Source organism: Bison bison, unplaced genomic scaffold (genome assembly GCF_000754665.1).
Source record: "Bison bison bison isolate TAMUID 2011002044 unplaced genomic scaffold, Bison_UMD1.0 scf7180017864383, whole genome shotgun sequence".
NCBI classification, from domain to species: Eukaryota; Metazoa; Chordata; class Mammalia; order Artiodactyla; family Bovidae; genus Bison; species Bison bison.
This window is the reverse complement of record NW_011494955.1, coordinates 6954221-6973922: the sequence shown is the minus strand read 5'-3', so window position 1 is coordinate 6973922 and position 19702 is coordinate 6954221. Positions and strand designations below refer to the sequence as shown.

Below are 19702 nucleotides of genomic sequence, written 5' to 3'. Positions count from 1 at the left end.
AGGCTCCCTGGAGAAATGGCCAATCTAGGGCTGGGGCAGGGAAAATACAGTATGAGCCTGAAGCATCTTATGTATCAAAAAGTGCTCAAGAAAAAAAAAAGAGGATGTAGACATATCAAAGGGACACAGACGTCAAAAGCACTTCCAATGTTCAAAGCTGGGACAACGTGAGCAACAAAAATATTGTATAATTGGATTATAACCACCCACTTAAATATACATGAGTACTTGCTAGTTTAAATTAATAAAAAAGAGGCAGTTTCCTCACAGCAGCTTACTTCCCACCAACCCCATTAAGGGTGGGCTAGACTCACTTCCCGGAGAAGGCAATGGCACCCCACTCCAGTATTCTTGCCTGGAAAATCCCATGGACGGAGTAGCCTTGTGGGCTGCAGTCCATGGGGTCACTAAGAGTCAGACACAACTCAGCGACTTCACTTTCACTTTCATCCACTGGAGAAAGAAGTGGCAACCCACTCCAGGGTTCTTGCCTGGAGAATCCCAGGGACGGGGGAGCCTGGTGGGCTGCCGTCTATGGGGTTGCACAGAGTCGGACATGACTGAAGCGACTTAGCAGCAGCAGCAGACTCACTTCCAAAGAATAGGGAAAGAGAAAGTGAAGAAACCAGGCAAATACTACCTTAACCAGGTGATAAAGGTTTTACCATCCATGTCACATGGCTATCACACACCCCTTGATAGGATGTGATGAGGGCATTTCACCTATGTAGTACTTTTTTCTCCCCCCAAAACCTGTAAGCTCAGTCTAACAATGAGAAAAAAAAAATCAGACAAATTCAGATTGGGGGATACTCTACAGAACATGGCCAGTACTCTCAAAGACTGTCAAAGTCACCAATAAGACTAAGAAACTGTCAGTCACAGAGGAGACTAGGGAAACACACCAACTAAATGCAATGTGGTATCCTGCCACAGATCCTGGAACAGAAAAAGGACATCAACGGATAAAGCCCACAAAGCCTAGGATTCAGCTAATGTAATGTACCAATGTCAGTTTCTTAATTTGGAGAATATATCCTGATGATGTTAACAACGGAGAAAATTGGGAAAGGGGAATATAGAAACCCTCTGCACTATCTTTGCAACTTTCCTTTGAATTTAAAAATATTTCAAAAAAGAAGCTAATTTAGAAAAAAAAGTTCAAACTGTCCCTGTTCCTCTGGATCTGCTGCATTTCTGTGTAGTCCTGGCACACTGATCTGGTCATGAATTGTTTACCTGGGAGTTAAGTGTAGGACACTGCACTGATTAACATGTATTAACAGTGTAGCTAGAAAACTTCATTTTGGGTTTAGTATATGAAGTTATAACCATATTCTCCCCAATCCCAACCCTCTCAACACACCAGAGACATGGCTTTTTATTAAAAAACTTTTTTTTTTAATTGGTTTACAAAGGAGCTACAGACTACATTGAACTAATCTTTGTACAAAAAGGCAAAAAAAAAAAAAAAAAAAAAACCCCAAAAAAAAAAAAAAAAAAAAAAAAAAAAAAAAAAAGCCCCCAAACACCCAGAGACAAAAGGCAGGGGAAAGACAAGAAAGTAACAAGAAAGTAAGATACAAAAGAGCAGGAAGAAACTAAGACAAGAGATTAGCATCATACATACACAAGATCAAGGGGAAAAAAGCAAGAAAGATGAGAGAGCATTTAAAAGTATTTCCCCACAGCCCAGGTGATAATCGGATTGAAACCAACAACAAACACAGCGTGAGATTATTAAGAAGTTTAAAAAGGCAACAGTGGTATGGAGACTGGTTATTGCCAGTGTTAAGAGAGAGAAATAAACTTGTTTTAGGCACCAGAGACCGGAGCACTGCCCCTTCCTCCCAGAGGAGGACAGACTCTGGAAGAGGAAGCAGGCCCTAGGGCAGCTGCCATTGGTATGTGTAGAAGGAGTCTCCTCAGACCAATCTCAGCACATTTTCCCCAACTTCCCCCAAAATCTTTGCACCTTAGATTCCAAGTGAGAGCTATGGGATGCCAATGGGAGAAAGGGGTGATCAGAAATATGAAGACTTGCCCTTGTGCACACTGTTTAAGAGCAGCTGCTAGCAAAGTGGGGGGCTGGGTAGAGAATCCCATTCCTCTGTGGAGAAGGCACAGTGTAATTCCTGAAGGCGAGGAAGAGAAAACACACACCCCAGGAGAGGTATCAACAAAGTCCTCACCACCCACGGCAGCCTCACTTGAGACCTATTTATGGTTTTTTTTTTTGGATATTAAAGGGAATTGAGGGACAGATCATGCCTCTTCTTGTTCAGCAGGGACAAGGCAGGCTGTGGTTGTGATAATGAGGAAGGGAGAAAATGGGACAAAATACTCATTTCCCTCAAATGAACATTGTGGAGGCAATCTTTCTGGGTTTGGGGAAATCAAACTGGAGAAGACCTAGGAGGTGAATGAAACCAGGGACTCCCATTTTTTTTCCCCCTTTCCCATACTTCGATCTAAGGCAAGTGAGCTAAACTGGCAAGAGGGAGTAGGAATTTAAGCTTAAGGCTGCTTAATGTCCTCCTGGGAGCTGGTGTTTAGGGAAGACAGACAAAGAAAAGAAACAGGTCAACCTCAAAGCTGGTCTCCTCATCCTCCTAGATGAGGTCTGTACCCCAGGAGTAGAGCCAAGAGAGGCACTGCAGAGCACACAGGCTCCTAAACAAAAGTAATAACCTACCCATAGTTTATCAGCAGTTTTCAAAAGCAATGTTTTCCGGGGTTGGAGAAGTGCCATATCCTCCTCCCTTTCCCCAAAGCTACTGCTGCCACCTTTCATCCTTGCACAATAAGTTACTGGCTCTCTTCTAAGGGAGATGAAACTCTGAGATTTCACATTCCTCCTCCCAACTCCAAGAGGGTACTTGAATAGGGGGAAGGAGAGCTATGCAAAGGGCCCCTCACTTGAGGCAGCTAGACTATCCTCATTTTCCTTGGTACCTGGATCAGAACTCCTTTGATCTGATCCCAAGGTCCAAAAGGCATCAGGGTACTTACAACTGAATGAAAACTTTAGCACCAGAGCTCCCCAAAAGCGTAACAGGGGCCTGATTAACACCCCCAGAAGAACCCCTCAAAAAGTGTATAAATTTATTGCATCCTAGCAAAGATCTGCAGCTTCCAGTATTCACACAATGTGAAGATATTAACAATACAAAATATATTCTGAAAGTCAAACATCTGCAGTTCATAGTGCTTTCTCAGATTTGTTAAAAAAAAAAAAAAATACAATGCTTAGTTTCCTATATAGGATATACAAAAGCAAAAATATATATATGTATATAGTAGAAATAAATCAATCAGCCATAGTAATTTACAGCCTTTGTCTCTAACCCTCCCCCAGTCATAATCTTTACCCAACACTTCAGTCTATACATTCTGGGATCAAGAGTTCTATTCTGAATTCTGAAAAATATCTGTTACACTGCATTCTACATGGCACCCATAAACAGGGTGCCCGCTGGGAAGTCCCTGAAGGAAGACGATGTGGGTTGTTACTGCTCTGGGTAAAAAGTGAGACAATCAAATGATAAGCAGATATATGTGAACAGGCAACCTGAAAGGATAAGGGAATAATATTATCACTTCTCTGGGCACCCCCAACCCCACAAGGTTTGGTCATTAGAAAGTTACATAAAAGAGCAACTTGTGAAAAAAAAAAAAAAAAGAATCAATATGCCTGTCAGTTACACTAATTTCTTCTGGCAAAAAGTTCAGGGGAAGGGACTTTCAGCAATAAGCTCCTGACTCAAGGAATGTGGGTTAACGTGCTGTGGAAAAGACTGACTGACTGACTGCTGCTGGGAGATAAAAGCAGTAGCGGCTTTCATTTTAGGGCCAAACAAGATACTGAATCTTGAGCTTCCTTGGAGAGAAGGAACTAGGACAAGTGGAAAGAACTGGATATAAATTTGCTTGTGCTAAGAGCTGGGGGTAAACCAGCATTCCATCCCAGAGAAAACCATCATCAAATAACCTAAAAGTGTATAAGCTTCAGCATCATTAAGCTAGATTACATCTAGTAATTTCATTCTGGGGAAGATTCCATTCCTTGAAATGTTCTATCAAAACACTGCACACTCCAGTGAGTTATCTTGCCCCTTTCCTCCAGAAGATGCCTATGTACATGATTACAGATATAAAATAACATGTTCAGAGTTCTGCCTTTGAGTGGGAACAAAGAGTGTGATAAATGGCTGGGCAGATAACTTTTACTTCAGTATTAATGCAATTTGATAAGGGGAAAGCTCCTTGCAATAGCTTGTGTGTCAAAAACACTATTAAGTCTGCAGACAAAGGACCAAATGGAGTGAGCTTTTGTTTAAAATATTAACAGTTATTGTATTTCAGGTTAAACAACAACACAAACTTACCCAAACCCTAATTTGGATAGATTTTATATAAAATATATAGTAGAATCATGGCATCATCTATTTATAGTCAAGGTAAACAAAATTATGAGAGGAATTAGGACTCTACTATAGATCTGGATGTTGGTTTCACTTTCAAACACAAAAATAGTTTCTTCTTTTAAAAGTGCAGTAGAATATCCCCCATTCATAATTGTAACTAGTTTAGCAAAAGCAAAGCAATGACCTCAGGAACATACCCAGGTTTTAAGATAGATTTCTAGGTAATGGGCCTGAAAGGCATTTTGATCTGAATTTGATTTATTTTCCAACAATTTCAAATATAATTTCTCATCTGTGTGTAGATATATACAAGCACGAACACACATTCACACACGGTCATACACAAACACTTCACTTTCTATCAGATTAGGGTAATTTTTTATTGCAGGTCTCTTATAGTATTGGCTAACAGAAAACCTATCCCCAATCTAACAGATTACACACATACACACAGCCATTTCCACACTTCCTCACAGTGAAAAGCTCTCTGACGAGATACCAGAAAGTCAAGAGAGACAATGTTTTAATGGCTGGGCCTTGAGGACAACTCTGGTTGCATTTAAATCTCAGTGCCAAATGCACTAAGAGTTCCCTGCCGCTGTAATTTTTGGATCAGTCTCTTCAGGAATCAGGCCATGGAGAAAAGCAGGATGGTTTTCCCTGGTCTCCCCTATAAGCCACAGTGGTAAGACAAGATTTCTTTTTGTTCTGGGCTATCATTCCCATGATCATGAGCACTTCCTTTCCCCTCAGGAGCCACCCTACGAAGAGTTAAGGGGAAAGATCAAAGAACCACTGCCTTGCCACTGATCCATGCTCTGGAGTTCTGCAGAATGGAAATCCAGAACAGAGTCACTGGCTGATGCTCTGTAATAACATAATGGGAAAGCAACTACTGGAGATGTTCAAAAGAGGAAGTGTATTTCCTTTCAGAACGTGAACTCAGAAGCCCACACATCAAAGCTTAGAGCTACCTTGGAAGAAGTTGCACAAAGGTCCAAACACTCCAACTCCTGAACTGAACTACTTGAGTCACTTCCACTTCTGAGCACATCATTTTCCTGCTGAAAGCTCCTACCTATTATTTGACCATCTTTTCACAGTTTGGACAAACTGATCCCAGACTATAACTTTCAAAGGGTCTCTTGTACAATTCCATAGAAAGACTTCTGATTCCTGATGCTTAGAGCAGCCAATGAAGAGAGAGGTGCTTTTGACTCTCCAGCACCAAAAGGGTGCCTGCGTCAGTAGTATTTTGAACACTCTCTTCACAGCTACCTCAAGCATTCGCCTGAGCTTCAAGGCTTCTCCATTCTGCTGCTGGGACTAAGGACTTTATTAAAAAATGACAGAAGTGCCTCATCCAGGGACCACTACCAAAAACAAAATATGAAGTGATCAGGCGAGAGAAGAGGAGACAGAAAGGGTTGAGTCAGGGAAAGAGTGCAAGAAGCTGATCCCAAATTAAAAGACAAAATTAAGAAAGGAAAACATTATGTATGTATATATAAACTAAAAGCAGAGCATATAAATGCTTAATCTGGTGGGAAGCCAAGACAACATCTATTAGAAATCTTGATGTGTCACAACAAGGCTCAGCCATAAGGAAATAAGGCAATATAAAAAAAATGACCAAGGTATTTTGGTCACAGAATGGTCTCCTTCCTCCTCCCAGCCAACCCCTGCAAATGCATCTCTATATATCTTTTATATATATATATATAATATAGAATCTGTTTTTGTTAAAAAGTATTTCAATGATCATATATATTTATCAAGGCATGATGGCTTCAGGAAAGGGGGGGATCCATCATGGGGGAGCTGAGAAGGGAAATGCAGGAAGGGGGAGGCTGGGGTAAGAAGTGTTAAGAAACTATTTGGGGTCAAACAAATGCTCATCAAAGGTGGCACCAAAGGTGGTACCAACAGAATTTTCACTATGTTTCCCACTTTAAGAAGGTACTGATGATACAGGTGGGTGCCAGGACCCCATCTCTTCTTTTGTATCCCACCCCCAATTCTTCCCACCACCATGCATTTTTAATGCCTCATGGCTCACTCTCCCACACGTCTCTTGGACCCATGCTACCTTGCATCCCAGGGTTGATGGGTATGGCCCATATGTCTCTGGCCCCAGGTGCCTGATCTCAGAAGCCATTGCCACTGATATTAATGGACTGCAGATCTGCCACCTGCATGACATTGATGCCACTGTTGGCAAGACGGGCAATACCCTCCGGACAAATGGCCTCCATGGCTACCATGTTGGTGGTAATAAGGGCTGAAGGGGTGGCAGTACCACTGCCTTCTGAACCTGCCCCACTGTCCAGGGGCAAAGTGCCCACACTTAGGGCTACACCCGGGCCTCCCTTCTTATTCTGGTGGGTCTTGATATGCTTTGACAGGTGGTCACTCCTCATGAAGCGCTTGGGACACTCAGGGCAGGCAAATTTCTTCTCACCTAGGTAAAGGAAGAGTAAGAAGATGAGAAAATCACATCTTAGGAAGTAGGGGTACCTTGTTCAGGTCATTCCCTTCAAACCATATACGGCAGAATAAGGCTCATCTTAAAAGGTGATTAAAAACAAGAAAATTCTGGTGATTATCTTTTGTCTTTTGGGGTGGGGGGGGGAGTAAAGATTAGAGAGTACTCAGAAAGGAAGAAGTGTAGCAGAAAAGTAAGATAGGACCTTCAGAATCCTTATTTCTTAAGGGTTTTCAGATTAACTCCAATGCCATTTATGATCCATACATTCAATTTCAAACATAAGTTGCTCAGAAATTTTAGTTACTTCCGAGGTATATTTTGTCTTTTCGTTCTGGTCCATTACTACCTCTCCCTTCCCAAGCTCCCGCTCACCTGTGTGTGTGCGTTTGTGCCTCTGTAACTCATCTGAACGTGTGAAGCGTTTCCCACAGAATGACCAGGTACACATGAAAGGCCTCTCGCCCGTATGCCAGCGCAAGTGTGCCCGTAGGTGTGAGGTCTTGCCATATACTTTGCCACAGCCTTGCATGTGACAAATGTGCTGTTTCTTCTTGCCAGGATCCCCAGAGCCCCTGGAAGTGAAAACACAATTATTCTTTGTTCATTTTAGAGACAAAAATTAGAGTCATAAAATATCCATAGTAATTACTGGACCCACTCAAAACTAATCCAAGTTTTTATTTAAAAAAAAAAAACAAGGAATCTGCCTGTCAACTTAGGAGACGTAGGTTCAATACCTGTTCCGGGAAGATCCCACATGCCATGGAGCAACTAAGTCTGTGCCACAACTACTGAGCCTGTGCTCTAGAGCCCAGGAGTCGCAACTATTGAAGTCTGCGGGCCCTACAGCCCGTGCTCTGCAACGAGAAGCCACTGCAATGAGAAGCCGGTGCACCACAACAAAGAGTAGCCCCCAATCACGACAAAAAAAAGCCCACAGAGCAACAAAGACCTAGTGTAGCTATAAATAAATAAACATCAAAATGTGCACTTAGATATGTGAAGCTTACAAAAAGAAAAAAGACTTCTCAAGACACACACGCACACAAATGCCTTCATTTTATTTTTTTTAATTTGTTTATGGCATGCGGCATCTTAGTCCCTGGATCAGGGACCAAACTTGTGCCCTCTGCAGTGAACGTGCAGAGTCTTAACTACAGGACCACCAGGGAATTCCCAAAAGCCTTCACTTTTAGTATCAACAGCTAAATCTTTATAGTCAGTTCCGATGTGTGATGTCATTTTCAAGGTGACCTGTGAAATCTATGAGGCATTTTCCTGTATTTTTCTGGACGTTAAGTCTCAATACACGCATTTTCCATGGGAGCCACTGTGAATATGGTGATGTGGTGATATTTTTGACTGGGAACTTATTAGTGAACAAAGGGTCTCTCCATTAAGCATTTGGTGGAGAACTTTAAAACATAATATTTTACAACTACAAAGCTTTCCTTTCTCCAAAATAAAGGTCAAGAGCCAAAAGGTAAAGATTAAAAGCTGAAAAGATAAAGTACTATGAGAGACATCAGTGGAAAAAGATGGGATGGAAAAAAGTTAAAAGAGGGGAAATAAGGACCGTTAACTAATTCAAGGTATGTTAAAAAAAAAAAAAATTCCCTATATGGAGCAAATCCTAAGCTCTTCTCAGGAAATCAGTTCTGAAATGTTTTGCCAAACCAATTTGTACCATGTGTGATCCATTAGTGGGCACTATGGAGATTTCCAAAAGAGATTTGCCTTGGGTTTTAACAGCACACATTAGCAGAGGAGCAGGAAAAAAAAAACAGAAATGAAATCACACTTAGGTGGAAATCATAGAATTTCCTTCAAAAACTTAAATCCACTTGAAGCTTTTTGAGAGGGAAACTCTACTGTACTCAAGAGCTTTTTTTCCCCTTTTAATTAATTTTTTGGGGATGCTATGCAGCATGTAGGATCTTAGTTCCCCGACCAGGGATAGAACCCATGCTCCCTACAATGTAAGTGTGGAACCTTAACCACTGGACCACTTGGGAAGTCCATGTACTCAAGTGTTTTTGATTCAGGTTTTTCCCATAATGTAGGGTAACCTACAAAGAATTCAAATTGTTTTTTTGTTTTGGTACATTTCTTATTTTTGTGCTTATTTTTTTCTTAAGTTCTTTTAAAAAAAATTTTAATTTATTTACTTTGGCTGTGCTGGCTCTTCATTGCTATGTGGAGGTTCTCTAGCTGCAATGAGTTTTTTTTATTGCAGGGCATGGGGCTCAAGGGCACAGGCTCAACAGCTGTGGCACCCGAGCTTAGTTGCTCTGCAGCATGTGGGATCTGCCCAGATCAAGAATTGAACCTGTGTCTCCTGCATTGGCAGGCAGATCCTTTACCACTGAGCCACCAGGGAAACTCTGTGCATATTATTATTATTATTTTAGTATTTATTTATTTATTCAGCTGTGTCAGGTCTTAGCTGCAGCATGTAGGATCTTTCATTGTGACCCATGGACTCTCTAGTTGTAGCGTGTAAGCACAGTTGCTCGGCAGCACATGGGACCTAAGTTACCTGACCAGGAATCAAGCTGAGTCCCCTGCGCTGCAAGGCAGATTCTTAACCACTGGATCGCCAGGGAAGTCCCCTGTGCTTATTTTTAATGGGGCAAAACTTTAACAGACTTTTTTCAAAGGTAATTAAAAACCTATATGACTTTCTAGTCTCTTTCAAAGTCAGTGACTTGAAGAAAAAGGAAATAACCTGGAACTCTTCAGAGATAATATTGTATAGGCAGTACACTAATGCGAAAATCTATCAGAAGTCTGTTTTGTAGAAGATATTAGATTATTTGATTGAAGAATTTTCTACCCAGAATAAGTAGTTTTATCTATTTTGAGGGGAAAAAAAAAGAAACTCATGATTTTCACACAGTCACTGTAAAATAATCATTACAGTAGGTATGTTTCCATTTCTTTGCCAGGCTGTTTTATAAGATATCTTGTTAAAACCATCTCACCAATAGAATTTTTTTAAAGAATAAAAACAAACAAACAAACATCTCAAAACAGACATAAAGTAACAATCATTTGACCATTTGGCTCCATCTGACTTCCTTGTCTCTAACAGAAAGCAGGCATCTCTGAAGGTCCAAGGTCTAAGAGTTGATGAAAAGGACCAGAGTTGGAACCAAGACCATATGTGACCTAACCAAATGCACTGTACTATCTCTGATCCCTGTGTAACCCTGCCAAGTCTTAAAGTTAAAACAAAACAAACAAAAAACCCCACTTATTTTTACCTCCTAATCTACTAATTTTTCATCCTTACACTCTTAAAGAGACCGGCTGAATCAACTTACCTTCCTTCACTGTCTTTACAGTAGGGGCAGGTGCATGCTTCCCGCCGGGTCCTCCGACCAGCTTGGGGTTGGGGATCTGGGCTGTTCTCTCCTTCTTCTCCACCTGTTGGGTCATCATGTATTCCATCACCACCAGCCCCATGGAGGCCAAGCTGAGCTCCATGATCACCTGAAATTAAGAGAGTACAAGGGTCAAGGTGGGAAGGTCATCACAGCCACAGTGACCCTTGACTTTTACAGCACCATTTCTTCAAAACTTTGAAGTCACCTTCACTGATATTGCCTGTACCTGAAATCTCAAAAATCAGCACTACAGAGACAAAGAAACAATAAGTATATGAAAACATGCTCATTCTCAAATTTTAAAACACAATTCTATTTGACTTTTATGATTGTTTTAACCTACCAGGTTAAAAAGTTAAAACTCTAACAAGGCACAGCATCGGCAAAGATACAGGGCTTCCCAGATGGCTCAGTGGCAGGTGGTGAAAATTAGTGCAACCTTTAGTATTTTTTTTTTTGTGGGGGGGGGGTGCACCTGAGCTGTGTAGCTTGTGGGATCTTAGTTTCCCAACCAGGGACTGAACTTGTGCCCTTGGCAGTGAAAGTGCAGAGTCCTAAGCACTGGACTGCCAGGGAACTCCCTGTATGACCTTTTTGAAGGCCAATTTGGCAATATTATTAAAAATTTAAGTGCACATCTTCAAAGAAATTTCACTTTCAATCACAATGTCCTATGGATATATTCATGAGAACATAAACATAAGTGACAGTAAAGTTTTCTGTAGCCTTGTAACAAAAAACTGGGAAAAAATCAAAAGGTACACCACTGCTGAACTAGTTAAGTAAATTACAATAAACTTATGTGCACTACTATATATGCATTAAAAAGAATGAGATAAAGTTACATACTGTTATAGAAAGAGGTTACAACAAATCTCTTACTCATTCCCAGAGCTAATGTCTTATGGAACCAACAAAATGGAAGTGACTAAAAATAAGACTTTACGGGACTCTAAACTAGAAACTATTCAAAACCAGAAAGGGGAAATTTCCCGAAATGAGCAAAAAATTGTTCTGAATATTCAGCAGGAAACAGTACATGCATATTATAAATTTTGATACACAGAGAAAAACCAAAGAGCTGAGATCAAAGTTAATTCTTTTTTTTTGGGCCATGTGGAGCAGCATGTGGGATCTTAGTTCCCTAGCCAGGGATCAAACCCAAGCCCCCTGCAGCGGAAATACAGAGTCTTAACCACTAGACCACCAGGAAAGTCCTCAAAGTTAATTCTTCGTAGCTAGCTATATACATGCCAGAAGGTTTTGGTCTGGGATTAGATGCTTTTCAGAATGCACACACAAAAAAGAAAACACCATACATACATTCTGTTACTTGATGTCATTTCCTTTTAAAGATAAATTTGTCTTAAATTCACTATAATTTCTCTCCTGGTAAAATTAAAATAGATAAATTCTACAAAGTTCCAGGACAGTGTTTTTCAAGCTTTTCAAACTTGCAACATACAATAAAAATATATATATTTGACAATGTAATCTAGTACATATATATATAATTGAAAGAGTTTCACAAAAGTGTCTATCCTTATGCTAAGCAGTGTATTCTGAAATTTTCTAGACTCTATTTTTTTTTTTTCCCTTAATGCTGGTCATGACCCAGTATATTGATTTTATGAGTTACTAATGGGTCTCATTTGTCATTTTCAAACACTGTTCTAGGCCAATAGACAGAAGCAATGGTTTAAAGGAATAGCTAACATTCTTCTCCAGCTTTCAAATCTACTATCAATAAGCATTCACCTATGAAAGCATTTTGCAAATAAGTTAAAAACTCTATATCCATACTCAAGATTCTAATAAATGGAGAGTGTTGAACTGCCCTGCTTCATCTATTTTATAAAGGAGGAAACTAAATAAATGGGGTAGAAACTAAATAAATAAACATCTAGAAACCCAGGCTCTTGACTTCTGTACCTCATTTCAACTCTGTTCTGCCGATCAGCATAATCTGAGTCACGCGCCTTATGAGCGGCCCTCCCTGTGCTCTGTTTCTCACTCTAGCACTTCCAGCACAGCCTATCATAGAAAAATAAATGTAATTTGAAAATTTTGAGATTTCCATGATACTGGCAGAATGAAAACTGGGAAGTACTGGAGCACAAGTTAAGAACCAGTTTAGAAATATGACAGACCCTAGAAATGAGTCCCTGCACTACGATTAGCTTTTTTGGTAACGATTAAATAACTTCTCTAGTTATCAATTTCCCCATCAGTAAAACTGGGATGAAACATGACAGATCTCATAAAGTTACTGTGAAACACAAATATGGAAGTCGCTGAGCACAGTACAGGAAACACTGAGCTGCCACACAGCAGACATTCAGTACACACGTCAAATACTGCTAGGGAAATACCTTGTGGAAAAATGTAGGGAGAAATCATAGAACAAGACACGCCGATATTTTCATTCTGCTTAAAAATTATGTGCGGCCAAGTGGAAACTCCCCGTAGTGGGGATGGAGAATTTATCCTTTAAAATAAGCCCTAACAGCTCAGCAGATAAGGTAGGATGCTAGTTAGTACTACCAATAGTTACCTACCAAAAATTACTTCAGAAGAGAAAATTATAAAACTAGTGATCCGACTATCTATAATAGGTCTTTAGAGACGATAAAATTGTGGTGCATATAAGCAAATCATCTTCTTTGATCTATTTTTCAAGCTAAACTAACTCCATTAAAATTTGAGAAGCAACTTATCAATCCTCAAAGTTCTCCCTTGCCCCAATCAACTCAAAAGAAGCAAACCTGTCTCCATTTTATTGAAACATAAGAATAATATACTTAGATATCAGTACTAAAACTAAATGTCTAACCCTCTTTCAATTCTTACAAAATGGACAGTCAAAAATTAATATCCTCCTGGACCCCCACAATGATTTCAAATTTTTTCAAACTAAGAAAACTGAGAATGGGGTTAGACAGAATGAACAATTTTTAATTTCATTTAACAAAAAGAAGGGATAAAATGTCAACAGAGTATCAACATCAGACCAGAATCTGTTCCCTGCCTCTTTTAATAACAGTTTTAGAATAAGAACAGTTTTATCTTAAAATGTGGTACTGGTTAGGCAATGAAATAAATTAAAGATTTTCCTTTCCATGATTAAAATAACTAGTAAACCAAAGGCACAGCTTAATGACAGTCTTGCCCAACTCAGTGGTTGCCTCTAGCATCAGTTTCTGAAATAGCCATGGCAGTTACGCACTTTTTTAGTTTCCTCAAAGTGAAGAAGTGTGCTGAAGTTATGAACTTTCAAGACCACCACATAGCAAGTCAAACACCCTATTCTTCTCTGAGAAAAAAACTTGGGTAATACTAAAATAAGATGAAATAAGAACCTTCTCAATAATTTCCAAAAGGGTGGTTCCCATACACTTCCTTATTATCTGCTTTCTGAAATGACTTTGGGAACATAGTGTTCTTTAATTCATTAAGTATTAATACAGTAAGACTAAACTTTAGAACAATACCTATATTAAGCACACACTGGGTTTTCTCAATGTTTCATTTTACACAACAGATTTAACTCAAACAAGAATATCTCAGACCACAAAATGTTTGTGTATTTTCAGCTATGTTGAAACAGAATACTGGTAACAATACATGAGGAACAAGGTATCCAGAATAAGGCTCCAAATCAAGAAACAAAAACCTCCACAGTGTAGGATTCCCTGGTGGTACAGTGTATAGGGTACATGGGTTCGATTCCTGGTCTGGAAAGACCCCACGTGCTACAGAGCAACTAAGCCAGTGTGCCCCAGCTACCGAGCCCGTGTGCTGCAAGCACAGAAGCCCGAGCGCTGCGATAGAGAGCAGCCCTCGCTCAACGCAACCAGAGAAAGCCTGAGTGCAGCAACAAAGACCGAGTGCAGCCAAAAATAAATAAATGAAAAATTTTACAAAGAATAAAGAATGGGCACCAGAAATTTAATTTCCTTCTGTTCCAGAATGCAAGCCCTTGCTAATTCATCAGTAAGTTACGCTCTATAAAAATTCATATATATATATATATACACACACACATATATATATATCTTGCTTCTAAACTTACTTAATTACACATTAAATACTTCCTGTTACTTAATCATCATATTTTATACCCATATGCTATGCTAAGTCACTTCAGTCGTGTCGGACTCTGTGCGACCCCATAGACGGCAGCCCCTCAGGCTCCGCCGTCCCTGGGATTCTCCAGGCAAGAACACTGGAGTGGGCTGCCATTTCCTTCTCCAATGCATGAAAGTGGAAAGTAAAAGTGAAGTCGCTCAGTCGAGTCTGACTCTTCGAGACCCCATGGACTGCAGCCTACCAGGCTCCTCCGCCCATGGGATTTTCCAGGCAAGAGTACTGGAGTGGGGTGCCATTGCCTTCTCTGATTTTATACCCATAGACATGTATAAATGATAATCTATAGGGTTTCCTATATACAAACCTCCTTAAGACCTTATCCCTACAGTGCCATGTGGACTCTCTAACAGCAATCTGTAAAAATGTTTATCAAATATTTACTGTCTACTGATCCAGGTACTACACTAAGTGCTGAAGATTCAAAGAAATAGTTTTCACTGTGGAAGAGCTTGTAGTTCACTAGAGAAGAGAGAAACAGATAATTTCAAAATAACGATATAAACCTTATACTAAAAGCCATTCAAAGATTTTCCAGAACTGAAAAGGGTAATTTCTCCAGTCTAGAATTTCAGAAAAGGCCTGTTTCCTAAAGGAACCAAGATTTGGGCCAAACTTCAAAAAATGCATAGGAGTTAGCCAAGTGAAGAATGTTGGCAAGGGAAGGGTAGTTCCAGGCAAAGGGAAGACTACCAGCAGCACGAAAGAAATGTAGTGGAGTGTGGGATGGTGGTGGAGGAGAGGGAGGATGTAGGTGAAGAGACGAACTTCAAAACAGATATTATTAGATGCCAGACAGATATTTAAATGACTGATTTTTTTTTAAAGGTGATGGCAGAGAGAGTATGGATAAGCACTTTCATACATCAGCCAGGGAAATAGCACGTTTCCTATATGTGTAGGGCACATTGGCAATATAGGGCATGTCTTTAAGATGTGACTAATATTTAACCCAACAAATAAGGACATGTGCCAGACACTATATTAAGCTCTGGATCGAGTTAGATATAATCCTGGCCATTGCAGAGCTTCCCAGCTTCATCATCTCACTTGGGAAGACGCAACATGAAAACAACAAGTATAATATCTGTCCTATAATGTGTATAATAAAGTGATAATAAAACACTCTATTAAGAGAAGTATTAGAGTTGGGAAGGAGAGTGTTGGAAGGGAAAAAATGGAATATACTGGTTATTCCATTTGATAATAACGAGGTAATAAAAGTCTAAAGTAGGGCAGTGGTTCCAGTAAAGAAAAAGGCATGGGTAAAAAAGTATTTAGGATTAATGGGACTTCCCAAATGGTCCAGTGATTAAGAATCCATCTTCCAATGCGGGGGATGTGGTTTTGATCCCTGGTGGAGGAGCTAAGATCCCATATGCTGGAGAACAACTAAGCCTGCACACCACAACAAAGACCCAGCACAGCCAACGATTTATTTGGGGAAAGGTCAGAGTACATAAAAATGCTCTTCACTGAAAAAAATCCAACTATGGAAAATGTCAGGCTTCCGAGGTGGCATTAGTGGTAAAGAACCTGTGTGCCAATGCAGAAGACCTGATCCCTGGGATGGGAAGATCTCCTGGAGGAGGAAATGCCAACCCACTCCAATATTCTTGCTTGGAGAATCCTATGGACAGAGGAGTCTGGCGGGCTACAGTCCACAGGGTTGCAAAGAGTCAGACACAACTAAGGCAACTTAGCAAACACATGGAAAGAGTCATCTGAAGAGACATTCATCAAATGATTTACAACAGCAATACAAGAAACGGATTAAAATGTAAATAAACTGTTCAAGTAACCAGATGGATTACTAGGCAGTCAGCAAAATTATGATTAATTGAACTCAGAATAAATGCTTATACTATATTATTCTTTAATGATAGGGCTATATATATTACAACAACCTAGAAAAAATGCTTATGCTACATTATTACTGAACAAACCAAGAAACACATTACAGGCATACTAAGAAAGTTATGCTAGAGAAATGCATACATTAAAATTTATATCCAGTAGAGCAATTTGGGCACACCAAATCAGTGGCTGCAATGGGCAGTGCTATTAGTTTGTTTTTTTCCCTTTCTCTTTCTCATATTTTCTATAGTATAACTCTGTAACTTTTATCATTAAAAACAACTATACAGCAGGAAAAAAATTAGTCTATGCATCTTCTCATTTTTTGGTATATTAACAGTGTTCAGAAAGTATGAAGATAATTCCTTAGTGAAAGTTGCTCAGTCCTATGTGATTCTTTGTGACCCCATGGACTATACATTTGATGGAAATCTCCAGACCAGAATACTTGAGTGGGTAGGCATTCACTTCTCCAGGGGATCTTCCCAACCCACAGATTGAACCCAGGTCTCCTGCATTGCAGGCAGATTCTTTACCAGCTGAGCCACCAGGGAAGCCCCAGAATACTGGAGTGGGTAGCCTATCCCTTCTCCAGGGGATCTTCCTGACCCAGGAATTGAACCAGGGTCTCCTCCATTATAGGCAGAGTCTTTACCAGCTGAGCTACCAGGGAATCCCTTAATTCCTTAAGTACAGGGCAATCTACACAAAGATGGCAAAGGCTTTCACCAGTAGGTGTCACTGTAACGAAGTGATAAGATGTTTTAAAAGCCCACCCTCCAAGGGCAGAGGCTTAAGAAACAAAGATGGGCATGGATGTGCAGTATATGCACAAATTTGAAATGCAACCATTTAAAAAACTATAATTCAGATGTCTCTCCATCAACCATCATGATTCCAAAGCTACAGATTTCCCTATTTTTCATCTCCAAGAAAACCAAGGACTTGAAAATTTGATTATTAGTAAAATACTGAAGTTCTTGTAAATTCCAAGACTTTCATCTACTTCCCATCTCTCTCAACATCATTCCATAGTGAAAACTGTTTTTCAAGACAAAGAAATGAACAAGAATTGCCTTACCTTTCCTCCCAGCTCTCACCATGCTGATATCCTGGGAAAGGGGATTCACTTTAACATCCCTTCCAAACTAATTATAATTACCTATTCTTATTCAAATTGTTATGATTAAAAATTCATTTAGGGAATTCCCTGGTGGTCCAGTGGCTAAGACTCTGAGTTCCAATGCAGGGGGCCCAGGTTCCATTACTGATCAGGGAACGAGATCCATATGCTGTATCTAAGAGTTTGCATATCTCAACCAACAGTCTAAATACCTCAACTGAAGATCCTGAATGCCTCAACGAATATGGAAGACCAAAAATTCCAAGTGCTGCAATGAAGACTTGCTGTAGCCAAGTAAACAAATTTAAAAATAAAATAAAATTCATTCAAATATATATTAATATATACCAGAGGAAAGCTGTGGAGGAGGAACATAAAGGTTAAGAGAACAAAGTTGGGAATTCCCTGGAGATCAGGGGTTTGGACTCTGTACTCTCACTGCTCAGGGCCTGGGTTCACTCCTTGGTCAAAGAACTGCAAGCGGTGCGGCACGGTGAAAAAAAATTAAGACACACTGTAGATGAACTAATGGTCCAGTGGTTAAGACCCCACACTTCCAATGCAGGGGGCACAGGTTAGATCCCTGGTCAGGGAACTAAGATCCCACACACCAAGCAGTAGAGTCAAAAAAACAAAACAAAACAGATGAACACAATTAATTCTAACTAATTGTTCATATTCAACAACTGACATTTTAAATTACTGAGAGCCTCTGATGATTAAAATTAATAAAGGCCATTACATGCACTGTACATGGTGCAACTGGGCAAACCTAGGTATGACTCCTGGTTTCATCACTTTCTGCCAAGGAACTTCTCTGAGCCTTCACTGGCAAAAAGGATACTGAGATAACTACGGACATTACCTAGCACTGTTCTTGGCACTTAGGAGGTGCTCAGTAAATCACTATATATTAAGAAAATGAAAGAAAGGTTAAATGTTAATTTTAATGTTGTTTTCCTCCCATCTATACATGTACCCTTACTATCCACAGTATGTTCTTTGACTTCCCTGGTGGCCCAGACAGTAAAGCGTCTACCTACAATGCAGGAGACCCAGGTTCAACCCCTGGGTTGGGAAGATCCCCTGGAGAAGGAAATGGCAACCCACTCCAGTCTTCTTGCCTGGGAAATCCCATGGACGGAGGAGCCTGCAGTCCACGGGGCCGCAAAGAGTCGGACACGACTGAGCTTATGAGGCAAGGGAGTTATAACATCAAATTTAATCATTAGTGTTTAAAATAGCAACAATAAAATACTGTAAAGCCAAGAATAAAATGCATACTAATCTAACATTTTGTTTCTACTCACTGGATTTACCACTGAAAAAGGATAATCATATTGAAGTCTTCAAATTATACGTAATTCATTAATTACGATTAAAACTCGCTTGGGGTTGATTAGTAATGCAAAAATAACTGTTCTGAATGCACAGTGTAGTTTTGAAAAGAAAAAGTGTGGACAAAATTTCATGTTTTCAGAAAATTTCCTAGATAAAATATAGCAAGGAGATGCTGTCTGACGATAAAAGCATGAAAGAATGCTGAAGCAAAGCAGAGATATACACAGTAAAGAGAAGTATCTCATACTCAAATGTCCTAGAGGCTCTCGGTAACAAGACCAAATTAATTTCTCTAGTGGGTCCCGAAGAAAAATTAATAATAGTAGCTATCTACCAAGATCCCCTCGAGGAGGAAATGGCAACCCACTCCAGTGTTCTTGCCTGGGAAATCCCATGGACAGAGAAGCCTGGCGGGCTACAGTTCATAGGGTTACAAAAGAGTGGAAGACAACGTAGCAACGAAACCACCACCACCATATTCTAATAAAATTCCTTTTCAAAAACTTTTTATTTTATACTGGAGTATAGTTGATTAACAATGTTTTGACAGTTTCAGGTGTACAGCAAAGTGATACAGTTTATATATACATGTATCTATTCTTTTTCAAATTCTTCGCCCATTTAGCTTGTTACATAATATTGAGCAGAGTTCCCTACGCTATAGAGTAGGTCCTTGGTGGTTATTTATTTCTTTTGGCCGAGCCACATGGCACGTGGGAACTTATTAGTTCCCTGACCAGGGACTGAACTCACAGCCTCTACAGTGGAAACACAGTCTTAACCACTGGACCACCAAGGATGTCCTTGGTTATCTATTTTAAATACAGCAGTGTGGGACTCCCTGGTGGCGTAGTGGATAAGAACCCACCTGCCAATGAAGGGGACACGGGTTTGATCCCTGGTACGGGAAGATTCCACATGCTGCAGAGCA

At 40.0% G+C, this 19702-nt stretch overlaps 1 protein-coding gene across 3 annotated transcripts in view; it reads right to left on the bottom strand.

Annotated features, from left to right (window-relative positions):
- Positions 1-1486: 1486 nt before the first annotated feature.
- Positions 1487-19702, bottom strand: part of SP1 (Sp1 transcription factor) — a 38196-nt gene continuing 19980 nt past the window's right edge. For all 3 annotated transcript variants that reach the window (XM_010857928.1, XM_010857926.1, XM_010857927.1), the window contains exons 4-6: positions 10242-10410; positions 7288-7487; positions 1487-6888 (exon numbers count right to left, since the gene is read on the bottom strand). In XM_010857928.1, coding sequence (XP_010856230.1) covers positions 6575-6888; positions 7288-7487; positions 10242-10410 — 683 coding nt within the window. In that variant the 3' untranslated portion in view covers positions 1487-6574. The remainder of the gene's footprint in view (positions 6889-7287; positions 7488-10241; positions 10411-19702) is intronic.